General features: G+C 39.7%; 2 protein-coding genes across 2 annotated transcripts; one reads left to right on the forward strand and one right to left on the reverse strand.

Moving 5' to 3' along the window:
* Positions 1–283: 283 nt before the first annotated feature.
* c8b (complement component 8, beta polypeptide) lies at positions 284–12564 on the forward strand. The gene is made up of 12 exons (XM_063886723.1): positions 284–497; positions 6805–6955; positions 8306–8453; positions 8669–8810; positions 8925–9057; positions 9459–9656; positions 9846–10086; positions 10605–10733; positions 10838–11001; positions 11370–11523; positions 12188–12259; positions 12356–12564. Exons 1-12 carry the CDS (start codon positions 415–417, stop codon positions 12508–12510), a joined length of 1770 nt encoding a protein of 589 aa, XP_063742793.1. The 5' UTR covers positions 284–414; the 3' UTR covers positions 12511–12564.
* Positions 12565–13642: 1078 nt separating this feature from the next.
* On the reverse strand, positions 13643–21832 carry c8a (complement component 8, alpha polypeptide). Its single transcript, XM_063886846.1, has 11 exons — positions 21601–21832; positions 21376–21484; positions 20125–20272; positions 19870–20017; positions 19169–19358; positions 18887–19069; positions 18019–18259; positions 17796–17927; positions 17521–17678; positions 17158–17383; positions 13643–13967 (listed from the first exon to the last, which is right to left on the reverse strand). The coding sequence occupies exons 1-11, from the start codon at positions 21708–21710 to the stop codon at positions 13816–13818; spliced, it is 1797 nt and encodes a 598-aa protein (XP_063742916.1). The 5' UTR covers positions 21711–21832; the 3' UTR covers positions 13643–13815.
* Positions 21833–21870: the final 38 nt, after the last annotated feature.

Genomic DNA, 21870 nt, shown 5'->3' on the forward strand with positions numbered 1-21870 from the left:
AATATTACTCAAATGTTTTGAACAGGAATTTTCTTTATTACAAAGCCTTCATATTCCACCAATGTAATTCATCGTTACACTAAAGTAAGTTGTCTGATTATTCACATTCCTTCAGATTATACATCAAAAAGTGAATTAAGATCGTTCAAAAGATACACAGACTTCCTGGATTTCCTATTAAACTTGCCAAGCCTGCTTCATTGAAATCCTGATGTCTGTGTGATACCTGTGTTAAACTCACACTGACACAAGACACAAGTCCTATAACCCTTTGTTTTCTGAGGCCTGCAGGATTGTGTATTCAGCTCCTACTCTAACCCTACTGTCAGCACTGAGTTCATGTATTGATCAGTGTGTGTTTACATAGAGAGCTGAGCAGCAGTGTGTCTTCGTCCACAGTCACAACACACAGCCATGCTTTCTGTGGGGATACTGATAATTGCACTCACTTCGCAGTGCTGTCTCAGCTATGCTACTTTTGGAGTTTTGCTGTCAAGGTATGAGTTTTATTTCTCTGTTTAGTAATAAATTGCCTGCATTTTTTTGGTCAAGTTCAATATCCATCAAGAGTAACTCATTTCACGGACTTGATGTCATAGAATAGTTGATTCCATTAAGGATTACAAATGATTCATTTGATTTTAAATGCTGTATTAAGATAACATAAGGACCTTTATTTATCCCCGTGGAGAAATTCAGTAGTTTAAAGCAGCAACAGGAATAGTGAAAAACAGGACAGTAGAGATTCACAATTAAATACAATTAAAAACTGTTAAAACAAGATTTATATTGTAGAAGAGTTTGCTTATTTATTTTTTTATTTAGAAGTTTATTGATCAGGGACAAATGCATTAAACATTATTTCATATGAAATACAAAACAGATGTCATGCATACAAGTTTCTAACTGAAGCTAATTTGCAACCCCTGTCCCCGGTTAGGCTTTTGCTATTAAAACAGAGTTCATGAGCAAAGTTAAAAACAATACGGAAACATGAACAAACAAAACATATAGCCCGAGACAGAATCGATACATACAAGAATCAAAAACACAAAACATAAAAGGCAGGACACTAAACGAGTACAGTAGGATATAAAAGTCAATGTTCACTGGTTTGTTTCAGTTTCAGCCATTGTTTTACTTCGGTGTTAAAAGCCTTGAGCTCTGTCAATGTTTTTATTGCAGGTGGTAATGTATTCCATAGGTTGGTACCTATTACTGAGAAGGATGACTGTCCAAATGTTGTCCTGCGTTTCACTGTTCTATAATTATTGCTTGTTACACTCCTAGTTCTAATTCCACTGTTTTGTTGGGTTACTAGTTGGCAGAGTATTTCTGGAGCAAGGTTGTTCACACACTTGAAAGTCAGTTTTAAGAATGAGAGGCCTAGAAAACTGTCAAAACTTAAGTTATGTTTCTTGATAATTTGGCAGTGGTGCCATCTAGGAGGTTTATTATCCATTACTTTCAGTGCCGGTTTATATAATGACCTAATTGGTGCCGGTGTTGTTTGATTAGCTTGACCCTAAACGGTTGTACAATATGATAAATGGGAGAATATCATGGCATGCATGAACTGTTGTGCTGCCTTAAGGGGTACAGTGGTATGCAAAAGTTTGGGCACCCCTCTGAGATTTCATGACAATTTGCTTTTCCTTTATAATAGAAGATCACAGCAACAACATTTGTTTTCCTACAAAGATGTAGACGTTTTAGTGTTTTCCAGACCAAAATTCTTAGGGTAGCATTACATAGTTTTATTATAATAAAATAAAATGCAAAAAATGGGATGTGCAAAAGTTTGGGCACCCTTATAAATAGCATTCATTTCAACACCTGTACGGATTTATAGCTGACAGGTTGCTGCACAAAATTGCTTTGATTAGCTCATTAGACCTTCAATTACAAAGACAGGTGGAACCAATCATGAAAAAGGCTATTTAACATAGGTAATAGCTGGCTGTGCCTGGCCTAGGTTCTTTCTTAGGGAGTGGCAAGATGGGGACCTCAAAACAACTCTCCACTGACCTGAAAGCTAAGATAATCCAACATTATAAATTAGGAGAAGGGTACAAAAAATTATCTGACAGGTTTAAACTGTCTGTCTCCACAGTCAGAAACGTAGTTGTGAAATGGAAGGCCACAGGAACAGTCCGTGTGAAGGAAAGATGTGGTAGGCCGACAAAAATAGGGGAAAGGCACAGGCGAAGGATGGTGAAAATGGTCACAGAGAAGCCACAGACCACCTCCAGAGAACTACAACAACATCTGGCTGCTGATGGTGTAGTTGTTCACCGTTCCACAATCCAGCGTACTTTGCACCAGGAAGAGCTCATTGGAAGGGTGATGTGCAAAAAGCCTTTCCTGAGTGTTAATCACAAGAAGAGTCGCATGAGGTATGCAAAAGCACATCTGGACAAGCCAGAAGCATTTTGGAACAAAATACTGTGGTCAGATGAGACCAAGATTGAGTTATTTGGTCATAACATGAACAGGTATGCATGGCGAAAAAAACACACTGCATTCAATGAAAAGAACTTGTTGCCCACTGTAAAATTTGGTGGAGGATCTATCATGTTATGGGGCTGTGTGGCTAGCACAGGTACTGGAAAACTTGTTAAAGTTGAGGGCCACATGAATTCCTTACAGTACCAGGAGATTCTTGACAAGAATGTTCTAGAGTCAGTCACAAAGTTGAAGCTACGCCGGGGTTGGATTTTTCAGCAGGACAATGATCCTAAGCACCGATCAAAATCCACCAAGGAATTCATGCAGAAGCACAGGTACAATGTTCTGGAATGGCCATCCCAGTCCCCAGACCTTAACATCATTGAAAATGTATGGATTTATTTGAAGAAGGCTGTCCATGCACGGAGGCCAAGAAACCTGACTGAACTGGAGACGTTTTGTGTGGAAGAATGGGCCAAAATACCACCTGCCAGGCTTAAGGGACTTGTCTGTGGCTACAGGAGGCGTCTACAGGCCGTTATTGCAGCAAAAGGAGGCAATAATAAATATTAATGGAATTATTTCTTAGGGGTGCCCAAATTTATGCACATGCCTATTTTTGTTTGAATGCACATAAACATGTTTCTGTTTGACCAATAAAAGTTATTTCACTACTGAGATGTTTCTGTTACCATAAGGTATAACATATGTTAAAATGAAGTTGCTGCTTCAAAAGCTCAGCAAGTGACAAACTGATGCAGTGGTTTTCCTAAGGGGTGCCCAAACTTTTGCATACCACTGTATATATTGTCTACTCAGACGAAAGCAGTTTAAATTGGTTTTGACAGTTTTACACGGACTCTTTACATGTCGATCAAACTTCAATTGAGAGTCTAAAATGACCCCTAAAAATTTGAACTCGTCTACTTGGTCTATTTCTATCTCATTAATCTTTATTCCAGAATTTTCTTTGGCTTTCCTCCTAATTGAGAAGCAAATCGACACAGTTTTGTTATAATTCAAGGTTAAATGATTATGTTGAAGCCACTGTGACACACCAGACATTTCTTCTAACAGTAGTTCTGCTGCCATCTGTGGAGTATTGCAGATACATATACAATTGTGTCGTCCGCATACATTTGGCATTTGGCTCTTTTGCAGGTATCTGGTAAATCATTAATATATAAACTAAAAAGTAAGGGACCCAAAATTGAACCTTGTGGAATTCCCATACGGCAAGTCTGGTCAGTTGACAGGGTAGTGTTAGATCTGACCCATTGCTCTCTGTGTTCAAGAAAACATCGAAACCAAGTCATTTTCTCCTCCGAGAAATTAAATGCTTTGAGTTTATTTAGGAGAATTTTGTGGTTGATAGTGTCAAAGGCTTTTTTCAAGTCCAAGAACACTGCCACCACTACATTTCCTTCATCTAATGACTGTTTTATAGGTTCTGTGAGATAACAGTTTGCCCACTCTGTTGAGTACCCTGCTCTGAACCCAAATTGTTTGGGGTGCAGTAAATTATTGCTTTCAATGTAATCAACAAGTTGTTTCTGAACACCGGGATGGAACCGTAAGGTGTCCATCCCGAAATGATCCCTGGCCTTAGAAAGCCTTAACAGCATTATAACTTCACCAATTTCAATTTGATAGACCTCTTTAATATGAAAAGACATGGAGAGTGTCTTCTAACTTAACTGGTCGAAAGTGTGTTGCCAGTTCCTCTACTGACTTGAAAATTAAATGAAAAATGAATTCAATTTATTTGCAATTTCCACATCAATGTTACTAACTATTCCATTTATGTTCAGTTCCACAATAGATTTTTTGGGGTTAGGAGCTCGATCAGTCAGAATATTGAGATGTTTCCAGATAACTGAGCTTTTCCCTTCTGAGTTGGCAATTCATTTCATAAAGTAAGAGGTTTTTGCATTACGCAACTCCCTAAATACTGTATTTCTTAACCCTTTAAAAATAATTATGTCTGTATGTGTTTTTGTAGTTAACGAGTGTTTGAGCGCGAAATCTCTTTTCTTCATTAATTGACGAATGTCTTTATTCAGCCACGGTAAAGCCCTGTGACGTTGTGGGTGTTTCAATGGCTGAATATATTTCTGCATCAAATCTGTAAGTGTTTTCATTATTGTAGCACAGCAGGTGTTTACATCATGAGTTTGCATAACAGCATCCCAATTAATATTCTGTAGTTCATTTTCAAATTGTGTCACTGTTTTGGGAGATGACTGCAAACTCAGGTTTACCGGAGTCATTACTCCAGGATTGTAGACGTTTTTTTTGTTAATTTTCTAACAATTAAAACCATGTTGTGGTCGGACAGGCCTGTAATTAAATGATACGTCTTTGTCACTCTTTCAGCTCTATTTGTGAAAATCAAATCAATGAGAGTTTCACTGACTTTAGTAAGTCTTGTCGGTTCTTTAATTATTTGCATGAAACTATATTTTGAATATATTGTTTTTAGTTTTTGTTTGCTGCCTTTGTCCAACCAATTTATACTATAATCTCCTAGAAAATTAGTTTCACAGCTACAATTTAGTAGTTCATCCAATTCCTGGTAAAATGAAGCACCGGGTGAAGGAGGATTAAATAGAGTCACAATATTACATTTCATTTTTGTTGATTACATTACATTAATGGCCACACATTTTAAAGGCGTATCCAAATTAATTTCAACACTTTTGAAATGATGTCTAATGTAAATCAGTGCTCCACCCCCCCTGCCTGACACTCTGTCTTTCCTAAAGCAGACATAACCAGGTACATCAATCGCGTGTGTTGGGATATTACAATTTAGCCATGACTCAGTTAGACATAGATAATCCAAATTAGAGTCGGTTAGTAGGTGTTGAACTGGATCTCGTTTTGATATAATGCTTCGGATGTTTAAATGTCCTCCTTTTGGTTTGGTCTTTGAGTCCCATATGACCTTTGCATGATTTACAGTCTGAAAAAAATCTGAATTGCCTTTGTTTACCTTCTGCATGACCTAGAATGCTTCTTTTACTGTGTATAAAGGATTTGCTAGTTGCCCGTTTTGCTGCATATTTTCTTCCCATTGTGTGCGATGGTTCTGGCTCTGTTGGTAGACCAGATTCATCTATATGAAGTGTAGAATCACAGGTGTATTGTTGGGAGTCAGGCAGCAATTTCAAATGAAGCATGTTCGTTGGATCCCTCCCTCTGGTGGAAACATGCTGCACCAGCACTGATTTTGCTGGATCCAGCTGCACTCTGGTGGAGATAGTTCACTTCATGATCCTGTAGACCACACCCATCTGGGTAAAGAGTGGAATCACTGATAGGTTGTTGAGGCTCAATAATCAGTGATTTCATTTGGAGCATATCCTTTAGCTTGCTACCTCTGGTGTGATCATGCCAAGCTGGTGTTGGTTCTGCTGTGTCCAGTTGTGCAATCTGACTGGGGTTGGCTCCAATGGACCAGGGTTCAGCTGTATATCCCCACTTAGTAGCAGCAAAAACAGTAAGGTGTTGTAAGCATGCCATTTGCTTCTCTTGGTTATTTGTTTCCTGTTTTTTCCATTATAGTATTCTTTCTGCCAGAAGATGGTATAAGCAACTAAATATCCATGCCCAAAATAAGTCAGTCTTGACGTGTTATTTAGAGTAGAAGATAATCCACAAATACATGATTGATTACTTGCCAGATAAAGGCATTGAACAGGTGGAGCAATCAGAAGCTACATGCAGAGAAGCAGTGTCCAAACAATCCATTTTCTCTGTACCTTTTGTTTGAGCCTTGACTTGGATTTAGGCATTTCTTTGGGTTGGAACATTTTTGTTGAAAAACATTGGATGAAGCTGACAGGAGACAGTGAAAAATGTTAAAAATAAGGAAAGGTGTGGAGCCCAACAAACCACACCACCCCTCAGTGGCCATTTTCTTTCACCTCACCTTCATTTGTATTTATTTAGAACATTTCAAAAATGCATCCAATTATGCTTTCTGTATGTGCGCTAATGCTACTAGTTTGAGTAGCTTTAATAGCTAGCAATTTGAGTAGCTTTAATAGCTAGCAATTTGAGTAGCTTGTGGGTTCTTTTAAATGTATTCTCTGAATTATATTTGTGAAAATTCTGCATTATTCTCAAAATACGAAACAAAAAAACAAAATGTAATGTCTTTATGCTGGGCTCTAAAGAGTTATGTAAATTCTTCTCTCTGATTTAGATCAATCTGTAAATCTTCAGGGCCTTATTCTCCAGCAACTTGCTTTCAACAAATAGATACACATTTGCTTCCAACTTGATAAACATGTCTGTATAATAAATGTCCATTTGTTTTAACTTGATTTTCCACATATACACGTGTCACAGGGAAGTTCTTCCTACCACCACAACGAGCAATGCAGAGCCCAGTGTTCGTGAAGCACGGTCAGCGGGCGATCAGCTGGTAGTTCATCCGGTGGACTGTGTTCTGTCAGACTGGAGCTCGTGGTCACGCTGCGACACCTGTCAGAAGAAAAGAGTAAATATGATGACAGCAGACAGCTGGCAGTGCATTACATGACTTGTGCTTGTTGATCCATTAGGACACCACCATGTTTACCTGATAATCAACTGTAGCTGATATTTTCGGTTGATGTTGATCACTTTTCATGCATGCACTCAGAAACATAAATTATTATACATTTAGGTTTGTCAGAGAAAGTTTATATCCAAACACAAGTTTAGGGTTCTGCCTGAAACCGTCACTTTGCATGTTTTTCTTACAAATAATTAATAGTTGTTCCGACTATCATGTTGTAAACCTTGCATCAGCAGGCAGTGCCTCCCATATACCAAAATTCACCATTGAACGCATGTCAATGGATTAATCTGATTTCAGCACCTTCTTATAACATATATAGGCTATACTTATAGGGATTTAGTTTTAGGAAAATTGTTCTTGCTAAGAGGTATGAGAAAACTCTTGTTCTGCCATGAAAAAGGTTATGCTACAGCCAGCAGATATCTAATTGAACTAAGTTTAGGGATTTGAAACAGGAGTAACAGACAATCTGGCTCTGTGAGCGAAAGAGTCACTAGCATCCCTAAAGGCTTTATTAACTCCTATAACACATCCAGTTTTTACCATTTTTGGCTAGTTCAAGTGACTTCCAGGTGTCCCACTTAGTTAACATGTGACTGTTCCTGAAACACTGACCAACTCTATTCACCTTTCAAGTTCTTAGGGCTAAGTTAAGTTAGCCCGCAGCTGTTGGTAGCTTTAGCATAGCCGAGTTTTATTAATCTTCTCCTCTAACTCTCACAAAAAGTAAATTAATATATAGTCCAAAATGTCAGACCTTTCTTTTAACTTGAAAAATGGTTGACTTTAACTGAAAGATAAATCAAACAAATAAAATGTACAAAAAAAGTTATGGTTTTGTCTGCTGCAATGAACTACATCTATGTCCATATCCCACTACATTGGCCAGAAAAGTTGATCCAACTATTGTCACGCACTGATTTTCATAAATGACATAAGATTTGGTACAGTCAGTTTAGAGAATGGTGAATAAATCATTCCCAAAGAGCTGGTACTGAGAGATAATTCTGCAGTCTGAGGCATTCAACATTTTGACCCTTGTGGGCAGTTTTTCTGTGAGGCAAAGGTCTCAGCGGATGTACTCCAGTGCTCTATCTCATCCACTTTACAAGGAAGGGGATTAATAACCTTGACATGACAAAGTGAAAACAGCCCTCTAATGAGATTCCGGCTGTTATACTCCCCCGGAGCAGTTTCCAAGCTCTTCCACCACCTTTATTGGGCTGTTAGGAGCCTTTCTCTGTGTTTCTCTGACCGTTTATGTGTTTGTCTCCCTCACCCATCCAGTATCGCTATGCTAAACTAGAGCAGCCGTCTCAGTTTGGAGGGCAGCCGTGCAATTTTTATGGCAGGGAGGAGGAGGCCTGTATTGTTCCGGACCGCTACACATGCGACAATGTTCCCTTGTGTGAGGGATTCCTCTGCAAACAAACAGGTATATCCATAAATTGTATATATGGGTATATAAACAGTCCAGATAGATTATTACACTGCTTCTGTCCTTATGCTAAGCTAAGCTAATTAGTGGCTTGCTGTAACCCGTGTTGTGGGGAAGGGGCAAGTGATTACAATGCAAATTGGTCTCCAGATTTATATTTTTGGCGAAATTAACCACTGCTATTTGCCATCAACATCTGTCCTCTCCTTCAGGTCGCTGTATTCCCAGAACTCTGCAGTGCAGTGGGGAGGATGACTGCGGTGACATGTCAGATGAAGCCGGCTGTAAGACAGTTTCCAAGCCCTGCAGACAGGAGGCTGAAGAGTACTGGGGAATCGAAAACCTCGCCAAAGGGTTAATCACATTTCCATTAGTCTACAATATGATTGTCAGTTATTTCAGGGGACTTGAATACCTCAAACATGATGTTCTTCTCACACCCATCTGCTGCTGTTACTTGTTTTTCAGGATCAACATCCTGAACAGTAACCTGGAAGGACTGGTGCTTGATAACAGATACTACGCTGGCAGCTGCCTGCCAGACTACATCCAGGATGTCAGATTCAGGAAGCCTTACAACTTACAACAGTACACTCATCAGGTGAAACCAGCTGCGAATCACAGATATTAATTAGGTTACTTTAAGGTACCACTTTTCAAGAAAAAAAACAATCTATTCTCTACTCTAGTCTGATACTCAAATAAAGGATTCAACATAACGAGATAATTGATTTTTTTCCTATAAGGAGCAATTTCGAGAGATGAGGTTGATCCAACACTGCAAAGTGAAGCCAAGGGGTTCCTTGCCAAAAACAGGAATATTTTTCAGATTTTTCCCTAGTAACTTTGTGAAGTTTCTCTGGATATTACCATGAGAATTGCTCTCTCCCTCCACTGTGGCCATAACACGCACATTATTTTATCTGTTGTCAGTAAAAACGTTGCTTTATATATTTGGTCCACCACAGTGTTAAGGAATGTTTCCCTCCCATGTTTTTACAGACAAAAGGCTCTTATGACTTCACCTTGGAGTCTTTTAACTCATACTCTGAGTACATGGACCACAGCGTTAAGGAGCGCACTACCCAAACCACTATTTCCATTGGCTTTGCCATTCCAGGCGTAGCTGAATTTGGCTACAACTACAATAATGCCAAACATACCAAGGCTGAAAGGAAGATCCGGCGTGCTTCTGGCAGGGTAAGTTATTGTTTGTTTTTGTTTTTGTCATTGCCTCTGTTAATCCTAGTGATTTCTCAAAAACAGACAAAAGACGGATTTACCATACAAACTCAAAAGTCATCTGTTCTATCTCTCAATTCAGACTCCAATCGTAACCTTAAAGTATTAACGTGTCCATTAATTTCGTCCTGCTTTCTCTCCCCTCAGACTAACAGCTTTGTGAGGGCCAAAGCAGAGCTTGAGATGGCCCAGTACATGTTGAAGTCAGATGATTTAATGCTTCACCCAGAGTTCTTGCAGCGGCTGCGCTCCTTGCCTCAGACCTATGTTTATGGGGAATACAGACAGATCTTTAGGGACTATGGCACCCACTACATCACAGAGGCTGCCCTTGGTGGAGACTTCACGCACACTATCATCCTGAATAAGGAGAAGCTTGAGGAGTCAGGTAATCAGATCATGACGCCTCAGTCAAATGAAGCTTGGTTTGAATGGTTGAATTCAAACCAAGAATGCATATCAAAACAAGATAATTATCATGATCAAATACTTTGGTTTGGCAATGGTAGTGACATCCTGTACATCCTGTCATCTCTAACACTGACACCTGATGATCAGTAGTAATACATAAAATAATATAAATCAACATTTTTATTATTTCGCACCATTTAAAGCCTAGGTTAAAAGGTGCTATACAAAAGAAAAATGGTCCAAAATGTTAGCCCTGAGGCACCCCAAGTAAACGACACAAAGTTGGATAACTTGCCTTCCTGTTGGATAAATAAGAGGGACACCAGTTTAGTGCTACTCAGAATATCCCTACAATGTTCTGGCCTGTCAATGGAAATAAGGTGACTGTTTGTCAAAGGTTGCAGACACAAAAAAAATATATTACAATGGCAATTTCATTATAGTCTAGCTGCGTGAGATATAATATGACCTCCTTGAATACTTTGGTTGTTCTAGAATATTCTTTGGACGACTACAAACGCTGCACGCAGTCAGGCCTAAAGGTTGGGGCCAACATATATGGTGTTTATGTGTCTGCCGGATTCCAGGGTGGATCTTGTGATGGCCTGCTCAATGAGATGGGAGGTGAGGTATCATGTTCTTACCATATTCGCTGCAGAATATGTTCTGTTCTACATCAGACATAGGAACTCATGCTTCAACTTTGAAGTCTTCCGGTTTCTCCACAGAGGACACAGTGCATGGCAGCATGGTGGAGGACTTTGTTGCTGTTGTAAAAGGTGGAAATAGTGAGTCCATCACTGCTTTGGTTTCTAAAAAACTTCCCACCCCACAGCTGATGGGACTCTGGGGTGAAGGTGTGCGTTTCAACCCAGACTTTCTTCGCACTACAGTGAGTTTCTCTCCTTTTTACTTGATGTCATGCTTTCCTTTTCGTTAATTTCTTACTTACCTTGTCTTATCCTGTGTTCATTCATATTACGATACATGCTATAAACTAAATGCTAATATTCCCCCAATCAACTTGACTTATCGATGCCCGAAAATTCAGCAGAGTTGTTTTTTGGTGTTAACAATATTTGCTCTACTACAAACAGGCAAAGTACAAATTGGCTAACACATCTTGAGAACAAACTGCAAAGAAGACAAATAGTAATTGTGCCAAATACAAACGGGCTGACTCCCTCAGAAATGACCAAGTTTCTATCCCAAAAATGTAAAATTGAAGAATATTTCATAATGACATTTGTTTTCCATTAGACACGGCCCCTGTATGCGTTGGTCAACTCCAGAGACTTCTCCCATGATGCCACCCTGAAAAGAAACCTGAAGAGAGCGCTGTCAGAGTACCTGGCAGAGGCCAGCTCATGTCGGTGTGCTCCCTGCCGAAACAATGGAGTGGCCGTTTTGAGAGGTACCTTAAATATTATTTTTGGTGTTTATGCAAATCATTATATCCCATATCCATAACTTATTGACCGAAAGCTCATTCAAAATTCTGAATTTCTTTTCTAAGATAGTTTGTTTTTTTCCCATATAGTTTGGGCACAATACTTGAAGGGATACATCACCCACTAAATGACCATTTGGAATCAATTAATGACCCTGTGTAAGTCTCAATTAGTGAACCAAGGGCAAAAAATATTATAGATAAATAAATAATAATAGTCAAATTGTAGTAGATTTCACTGTGAAAAACAAAGCTGTCCTCAATAATCAATGATTTTATATAAAAATACTTGTTGTGGGGCAGAAGGATTCCTTTACTTTGGCAGAAACTCTGAGCAAACGCAATATACAGTATAGTTTAGTAAGAGAGGTCATAATGATGCAATGAGTTTTCAGTCTTTTGCAGGTGAAGACCTTTGTTTTTACTTAAAGGAGCATTGGGTGACTTTTTTTTACCTTCAAAGGATGACTGAGGGAGCTGATTTTACTAACAAATATTCTCTGTTGGTGTTGTTGTTTCCTAACGCAATGTAAGAGTGTGTAACGCGAATCTGATGATGTTTCAGTGGAGATTATGATGTAAGTTATAATGATGAGAGTGAAGGAAATATGTCCTTCTCCTTCAACAGGCACTAGATGTGACTGCGTGTGTCCTGTTGGCTACTCTGGGCCGGGCTGTGAGCTTACTAATAGGCGGAAAGGTTAGCTCCCTGCAAAACAATTTTCAACCTTTTTGTCTCTCTTTTTGCTAGAACATGATATATTGATATGAAATATGATGTGGTCTCTCCTGACAGACATTGCCATTGAAGGCAGCTGGAACTGCTGGGGTGCATGGTCATCCTGCAGTGGGAGAACAATGACGAGGAGCCGTCAGTGTAACAACCCAGCACCTGGTAACGGAGGCCTGCCGTGCAGAGGACTGCAGCAGGAGTCTACTGAATGCTTTTAAAATCTGTTCTGACGTCAACGTTGACATTTATAAAAACCCTCTTTGAAGCTATAAGGTTGGTCTGGTTCGTCTTTGTCTTTAGACTTACAAAGTTACACAATGAATCATATTTGATTTACAACGTACTTGACCTTAATGCGATATCTTCTATGAATATTTTATAAACAATAGTAAACCAGGTCTCTTCTGGATAACTGTATCCAGGGTGCGATTTGACAAAAAAACAGAGGGGGGGATGTTTTTTTTAATTTATTCATAGACAAGAACATTGGACTTTTAACTTGCATAACTAGGGAGAAAAAACCGCAAAAAGTAGACAGGCCCTTTTTTCGGGTCCGTGGATTAGTCCCCATCACAACATGGCAAAACTTTTAATAACCCATACATGGATTTCTATTCAACGTCACAAAAACATGCGTACGCACTAACAGGCAGAAAGCACCATAGAACAGCATCAATGCTCTCCATGAAAAGACCCTCCAATTAACTTAAATCAAACACTCAAAATAATTCACTAAATAGCACAACGTGCTGTCAACACTCAGGGACAGGTCTGGAAAACTAGACAAAGTAAACAGTCGGCTCTGGTGACAAATTTGTGGTGGCTTTTTCGTTTTTCCTATCGGGGCATTGTCTGCAGCATTTCGGCCCTCTTCTATCCACAATTCTGCAAATGGGTCCTGTAAAGTAAGATGATATGCTGCTCTGAACGCGTTTCATGTTTGGTTCAGCGCTGTTTTTCCTGCGAAGTTCCCGCACAAAAATGTTACAATGTTTTTGTGTTCGATGACGTTCAGAAATATGCACCGTCTGCCAGAAGGCTGCTGAATAGCCTACTCTGATGTAAAGACACTGAAGATCGTTAGATTTCAAGAGTTTAAGTAGGCTAGCAGTTAAGTTGCATTCATCGCTATCAAGGGGGGGAAATCCTTGTCCCCACCGGAGATAAAAATAATTTAGCAGAGGTAGGGATAGGAAAACCAGAGGGGGGGAAATCCTCACCATCCCCCCCTACAAATCGCACCCTGACTGTATCATTAAACTAGATCAGTCTGAAGCACTGACCTTGATTCAGCTTCTGTTTAAATTCAAACTTCACATTCAAAGCATTTAAAAATCGGAATACAAAGCATTTACACAAGTCTGCACAACACGCATTTATTGCTACCTTGATATACAGATTAGTATAGTCTGTGTCCTGATAAAGGCATTCATTTCATTTTTTTATTCAAAGCTCAGACAGATAAACAGGGTAAAAAGCAGTTTTTAATTCATAAAAAAAACAGATTTTCACGCTGAGCGAGTTCAACAGTGCCGAGTCTGAGAGGAGGAGCCTCTGCAGGTTGATCCGCCCCCATCAGGAGCAGGGTTATCACAGGATCTTGTCCGAGTCTTCTTCCCCGACGCACATGTTGACCAGGCCCCCCAGCACGACCACGACCCATTTGTCCTGGTATCTTTAAATGAAAAATTAAGGGGTTTTATGCCAGGTTTAACAAAAAAACATTGATACAGAATGATACCTTGAAAAATGCAGATTATTAGTTGGTATATTTAGAAAAGTCACTATTTTATTAAAATGTCATAATTGTTTTTAGGAGTCAACTCCTTTTTAGTTAACAATTTCAGCTGTCTCCCCACTGATTTTTTTTTTTCTTTCTTTTGAGCTGCACCAGTTGATCAATCAAATTGTCTACAAACATTTCTCGTCCCTTAGGCAGCCACTTTATTTGCCCTGAGATTGAAATTTTGCATGAACAAATTAATTGGTGGACTGATGCATGCCCAAGTGACACAGCTGAACAATTCCCAAGCGGCTTCAAACCTGTGATGTCACCCAACTCTCTCAAAGCGTTCACACTTCTGGTCTAAAGATTATTAAAAACAGAAAACTTAAACAAAATGTTCCTCCTGTGTACAGTGGTCATTCAATTTGGAAAGTCGCTATAGAGACCAGAACGGCTGTGAACATGTTTATTTCTGCAGTAGGCCTACAGTTGGGCATATTCACAATGGGGTATATAAAGATTGCATTTTTATTTTGAGCCAGCCTCAAGTGCACATTCAAGGGACTGCAGTTGTTTGCACTTCCGCTTTGGCCTATTCGTTTAACCCTTAATGTTGTCGCATAGTCATACCCCTTTCTCTCTCTCACCTATTTTAATTAACAATGTTAATATAATATAAATAGTTAGCTTAGCATAAAGACTGTAAACTGGAGGCAAAAGCTTTATTTTTGCAAATTATTGTAATTGTTAAGCATATTTGGTAATATGAGTGGCAAAGCCATGTTAAATAGCCCACGCAGTGAATATGTGTGGCTGCTTGCACTAGGATGCTATTGTGAGCATGCGCAGAATAAAAGGTGTGAGTTTTAATACCAAAGAGACAATGGTGGTCTGTAACTATTCTCCCGTGAATAATAGCCACTAGAAGGTGATAGCTAACCACTTTGGTGACTGTGATAACGTTAAACTGCTGCGGAAATGTGTAATGACACAGCTTATGGACCAAGTCATGCAGACTTTTATTCGACGGTGATGAGAAAAAATTAGGAACTCTGTTAAACAAGGTTCCTTGCGCATATGGAGTTGCGCGGCCTCAGAGAAGCTATCTTGGAAGACCCCCAGATAGACGAAGTCGAGGACGAAGCGGCTCACGCGGAAGATGAGGTAAAGAACGGCGAGGCATATGCAGAGCTAGTGCAATGTCTAGACAACAGAAGTTTGTCATTGATAATGAGAGACGCGAATCGTGACGGAAGAAAAGCAATGGAGATTCTTCGCGAGCACTATGCGGGAAAGGACAAACCCGGCGTTGTGAGTTTGTATTGTGAACTTTCCTCACTCCATAAGGCTAGCAATGAAACGGTCACTGACTATATTATTCGAGTAGAGAAATATTCACCTCATTGAGAAGAGCAGACGAGCATGTTAGCGATGGGCTTCAGATAGCCAAGGTAGTAAAGGGGCTACCTGATTCATACAAGCCATTCATCATTCACATCACCCAGACAAATGACAGTGTAACGTTCGGCTAGTTTAAAACAAAACTGAGAATTTATAAGAGTACTGAAAAATATGGGAAGAGCGACGTGGATGTAGAAGAAGACAACGTGATGAAGACTAGCGGGGCAACGAGGTTTCGTGGAAGAGGAAGAGGAAAGAAAATGGCGCTGGCTGATGTCGAGTGTTACACGTGCGGTAAAAAGGGACACATGGCCAGGACATGTCCAGGCGAGAAGAGAGGAACGAAAATGGGACACACCACAGCGAGGAAGGGGGCGCGGTCGAGGACGAGGCCGTGACCAGGTGAAGAAAGCTGAAGGAGAGATGGAGGCAGAGCCTACATCTTTCTGTTTTTTCAAGTTGAGTGACTGTCCAACACAAAGAGGAAACAAGAAGGGTCTCATGGTCAACTGCGGGGCTTCAACACACATGATCAACGACGCCACAAAGTTCAAAACAGTTGACAAGCGCTTCAGACCTGAGGACCACATGATCGAGCTTGCCGACGGAACAAAGGTGAGCGGATGGCCAAGATGAGGGGAGACGCCGAAGTCCACTTGCTGGACAGCGAGGGAATAAAGGTGAAAACGAGGCTTAAGCAAGCACTCTACATCCCAATGTTTCCACAAAACATATTTTCAGTCAAAGCAGCGACAGCCAACAGAGCCGAGATCCGCTTCAGGGATGATGACTGGCTAGTCCACAAGGATGGTACCAAGTTCAAAATGGATGTGTATGGGCTGTATTACCTTAGCACAGTAGAAGATGAAAATGTTGATGAAGTGTATGGTTGTCATGACATTCATGTGGCATAGGATACTTGGTCATTGTAATTTTGATGATGTTGCAAAATTAGAAAAGGTGGCTAAAGGGATGTCGATAAAAGGGAAAAATGACAAGTCCAATCAAAACTGAAATATGCACACTGGGCAAATTTACACAAAGCAGAAACAGACAAGCAGACGCTAAAGCTACAACCGTACTAGAGCTAGTACACACAGACCGATGCGGTCCTATAGAACCAGCAGTCAAAGATGGATACAGGTATGCGATAGCATTTACTGATGATTACAGCGAGATGATTTTTCCATACTTTATCAAAGCAAAGAGTGACACGACAAAAGCTACAGGAAAATTCATAGCAGATGTAGCTCCATGTGGAAGGACAAAGGGCATAAGATCTGATAACGGTACAGAGTTTACCGGACAGGAGTTCCAGTCCTTACTTAGGAGCAACGGGATAAGGCAAGAGACGAGTGCACCCTACTCACCTCATCAGAATGAACTGCAATGACAGGGTGGAGAACCTTATTCGAGATGTCACAATGCATGCTATTGGAGAGTAACCTCCCAAAGCAATTATGGACATATGCTGTACAGACAGCAGCTCAAATCCGCAATAGGTGTTACAGTAAGCGGCTAGAGCAGACACCTTACCATGTTTTCACAGGAAAAACACCTAACCTATATAACAAAGAGACACTGGTGGTCTGTAATTATTCTCCCGTGAATAATAGCCACTAGCAGGTGATAGCTAACCACTTTGGTGACTGTGATAACGTTAGACTGATGCGGAAATGTCTAATGCTACAGTAATGCCATTTTTTTCTGCTGTATTAACTAATGAAAAACTTCTCACCTCTTCTGAGAGTTTCTTCACAGGCCTCCCCCCGGTAGCCAGACTTACAGATGCAGCTACAGGAAGTACTGGTGAGGACAGGAATGCCATTGTGCCTGCAGGGGGCGCAGCGACAGGAGTCAAACTGTTGAAGATACTCATCCAATCCCCTCTCCAAGTTGGCCAGTCGCGCACCTGCTTGGTCGGCAGCCGTGCTGAGGCGCACTAGCTCATAAATTGGCATGGTCTATGATTGGACAGAGATAGGAAGAGCACAAAAGATACTAAAAAGCAGGTCATGAACAAAAAGTTTATCTATAACGTATATTCTGTTTTAATTCTGTGTAAAATAGTGTAATCTCAAATCATATTCCAGTTAGTGACCTCGTGTTCGATGAGTGTTGGGTTGTATTTAAGGGATGCTCCCCATTTCCTGTAGGTGTCAGGGTTCCTGATAGCCAAAATGCCACCGCTGCTGAAGGTATTTCCCCCCTTTACTAGAGTAACAATGTCCTCGATCATAGCTGAATCTGAGTCCTGTTCTACCATTCAAAAGAGGAGAGAAATAAAAGCTTTGATAACACTCTACTGCATCACTCTTTTATATCAGGTGTCGATTAAATAGAAATAGTTCAAAATAAAGATTTTTGATTACTTACCTGCACTCAATTTTCCCTTTTTTTTGCATGACTTCCCACCCACTTTGAGGTTTACTGAAGTATAGCCATTGATAGGATAGCTTATACCAATAGAGCCACCAAAGCATCGCCCAGATTGTTCAGCATTAATATCTGTGAAAGTAAAGAGAATTTAACAAAGGTTACCTCAGGCTACCTTTCTTATCAATTTACATTAATTAAAAAACTGTAGGGCTGACAGTACTTGACTGTGCCATGGACGTTTTGTTGACGACAACAATGTATTCAAGGGTTCCTCCCATAGTTCCCTCTGTGACATAGTGGGTGCCAAATGTGCTGAAGAAGCGGGAGTACATCCCAAAGTCATACTGCTCCGGGAGCTCCATTAGTGAAATGTAGAAATCTTCATGAAGCATCAACTGATTACTTCTCATTTTGAAGTGGGCTGTTTGCACTTTGGAATAAAGCCTGATGAAACCTAAGTCCTGAGAACAAATAAAAAAAGTTTTTTATAGACTTTTCTTTTAGAATAGGTGTTTAGATTATATTATTTATTAACCTCAAACAATGGGCTATCTTTTGACACTTACCGCTGGATAAAGGACTTTAAATTGTGGATAATACACACAGTGAGATGAGAAGATAGATCAATACCAGTTTGATATTTACCCTGAATATTAAGCTAAGTTAGTACAATGGTAGCTAAACATTAAGACTGAAAGTGAGTGGAAACATCGAGCCATGACTCTGTCCAAAGCTAACAAAATCCACCTACAACTTCACAATTGACCTCTTACTTGATTTTAGTCTTTAAAAAAACAAGCTGGGAGGCAGTACATTTTGGACACGACTAGGCTAGCTGTCTCTGTTTGCGGTCTTTATGCTAAGCTAAGCTAAACTAAGCTAACTTGCTGCTGGCAGTAGCTTCCTCTGTGTAGTAGTTGAAATGAATGAGTGGTATCAAATCTACTTGTCTAACTCTTTGCAAGAAAATTTCCCAAAATGGCAATCTAATGCTTTGAGAAATCTGCAAACCCTGATATTTAAAATAAACAAAATAGTTAACTGCACTTCATGCATAGCATTTTCACCTTACGGTCAACAGATCATACCTGACTTTTATGTTGCGTTATGTTTTTGAGAAACTCAGATTCAAAACTTGCAGTCACTCCAACTTCCACATAATAGACCCCAACTGAGACTCCCGCATTGGAAGAACTCATAGTTTTTCTTGCTTCCAGGAGGCTTGTCATATCTTCATAGTATTCCTGAGAACCCTCTGACGTAGCTTGAGCCTGAAATTCAATACAAACATCTTATCAAAATCAAAACGTCTTAATTCAAACAGCCCATTTATTAAAGACACCTCAAAAAAGATAACGACATTACAATACCACAAAATGGTAGGTATGGTAGTTATAAGGTTTCCTGTAGTTCTTCTCATCTTCATTGTAGTGAAGGTTCTCACAGAATGCATCGTAGAGGAATTTCCTCCATTCACCATTATAGACATATTCACACTTTCCTCCAAAGTACTTCGGGTCAAGTACATGATCCACATAGTCTCCAGTCAAGCTGTTGTAGCTATAGGCAAGGAAGTACAAATCAGTCAAGTGATAAGGTCCAAGATTTTACTTGAAATACATGTCTGTTAGGGTACTTTCTAATGTCAAATAAGGTATCCCAAAGCAGATGGCCCACTGATGAAGGTCCTCAAATTTCAATTATTACAAACTGAGCGTACGGAAACATTTTCGGAAAAAATAAATCCCAAGCAGTGAACTGTGGGAAGTAACAAAAACACATCCCTTTAACTGTCATTGCCATAGGCACTGCCAAATACATGAGCTCTCCAAGATTGACGTTTAAATGGGACACATTTGTATGAATAATAGTGTATATAGATATATGATGTTTTGAAGCAATTTGATTGGATGAGGAAGGAATTGTTAGGTGTTTATGTATTTATCCTAAAGCTGTATGTGCTGTTACTTTTTTTTACAACTGTCCAGCTTTGCATTGCTTAAAAAAAAAGTCCTTCCTTATAGATATATAAACTAAAGAGAATAATAACACCATTATATGCATTATTTACCCCTGAGTGCCACGTTCAGCCCCAGGGATAGGTAGTAAGGTTGAACATTTGTCATCTCTCCGGCTGATTTCTTCACAGTCGTCTTCGTCAGAAAAGTCCTCGCAGTCCGACTCTCCATTGCAGCGAAGGGACTGGCTGATGCAGCGCCCTGGATACAAAGAAGCACAGATAGACTTATACTGGATACACACGCAAATAGAAAAAGCATCTTCTTAACAATAATGTGTTGCTTGAACGGGCGTTGGTGGGACTGGCCTGTTTCCTTGCAGGTGAAGCTCTCTCCACAGTAATCTGTCACCATACACTGAGTTGTCACTGTGGGACATGCCAACTTCTCCCATAGTGTCTCAAAGCACTCAGTGCCAGAAAACTGAGAGGGCTTCTCTAATTGTCTGAAACGGACCTGAAACAAAGGCCAAACATTAGTCAGCATTAAAATCCCCCAGTATGTTCATTCCTTTATATACTGTGCCATCATTCGTGAACAGACTTCTGCATAAACACAGAAGAAGGCCACGTTTATAGCATGGATTTTTTTTCATACTTTTGCAGGTTAAAAAACATATACATTCAATAAATATTCCCCATTATTTCTACATTCCCTAAAAGTAGCTAACATATTTGATATATATGTGGAGTAAAGTTTTTGTTACTGATAAGCCAGAAAATGATTACGTAGATTATTCAATCATTTGGTCCACAAAATGTCAGAAAGTAGTCAAATATGTCCGTTCCAGATTCTCAAAGTACAAGATAATGTCCTTCAGTGTCTTGTTATGTAAGTCTAAAACCAAAAGGTGTTCATATAATATGATAATAAACAGAGAAAGCAGGAAATCATAATATTTGGGAGGCTGAAAACAACATTTCTGCCATCTTTCAATGGAAAAAAATGATCAATCGGTTATCAAATTGGTTGATTTGTTTATTCTGTACAAGATAGGGAGCTGGTAGACAGATTTTGTTTAGACATAAGGGTAGCGATTTACCTCTGTTTCCAGTCTGTATGCTAAGCTAAGCATATTGGCTGTTGGTAGCTTTCTAATATGCACTATGGACAGATATACTGTAGGAGGTATCAATGTTCTTCTGACTCTCAGCAAAAATGCAAACAAGCATCTTTTCCAAATTAAAAAATGTATTGCAATCAAATGAGTTTGCACATTTTCTTTCCGGTGGATCGACTCACAGTTGCATCTTTTATGTAAAGTCTGGGGTTCTGGGAGCTTAAAATGTCAGCAACATTGTACAATTAAGGCAGACTTGTGTTGACCTTATTAGAGCAGATGTGCTGTTTGAGGATAATAATTTCACCCTTTGGAACCATTGATCATTTCGTCCAAAAATAACTGATCAGAGCTACCAAACCGAGAACTGTGTCAACACTACAGTGTTATCTTTACTTTTTCTAGGTATTGTAAAAGCCACTCATAATAAGTAATCGTATTTTTTATACAACATCTTTGCATGACTGATTTATGAAATGTATTGAGAAAACAACATTACCTTTTTGTCTGTGCAGGAGTTACATGGAGTCCAGGATGACCATCTCCCCAGTTGACAGTTGATCGGATTTGGTTTGTTTGCAGCTCTGGCCCTCCTCGTCCCAGCCCAACTGTCACCCCCAAAACACCTTTACTATCTCAGTTCTTATATCCATAGAATATATTAAATCCCTAACAACATTTAATCAAGTGAGTGTAAGACATATTAAAGCGAGGAATACTGCACCTCTTATCAGCAGTTGTCCATGGCCTCCTGGATGCAATCACAGCTGGGCTAAAATTTAAAGCAAGGTGCAATGTACATAAAGTCAGGAGTAAATTAAAAGATGTCTCCATGCTGAAAGTGAGTTGCTAGTCCTTAGAACTAAAATACCACATCCCAAAAGAGTCGTTGTGTTGTGACTTCACTCACTGCACTCTTGATCAACCACAGTGAATGATTGATCAAGAGTAAACACATGCTCTTACAACAGTTCGGAATGTTTTTTTTAAGAAT

Source organism: Eleginops maclovinus, chromosome 6, assembly GCF_036324505.1.
Source record: "Eleginops maclovinus isolate JMC-PN-2008 ecotype Puerto Natales chromosome 6, JC_Emac_rtc_rv5, whole genome shotgun sequence".
Lineage (NCBI taxonomy): Eukaryota > Metazoa > Chordata > Actinopteri > Perciformes > Eleginopidae > Eleginops > Eleginops maclovinus.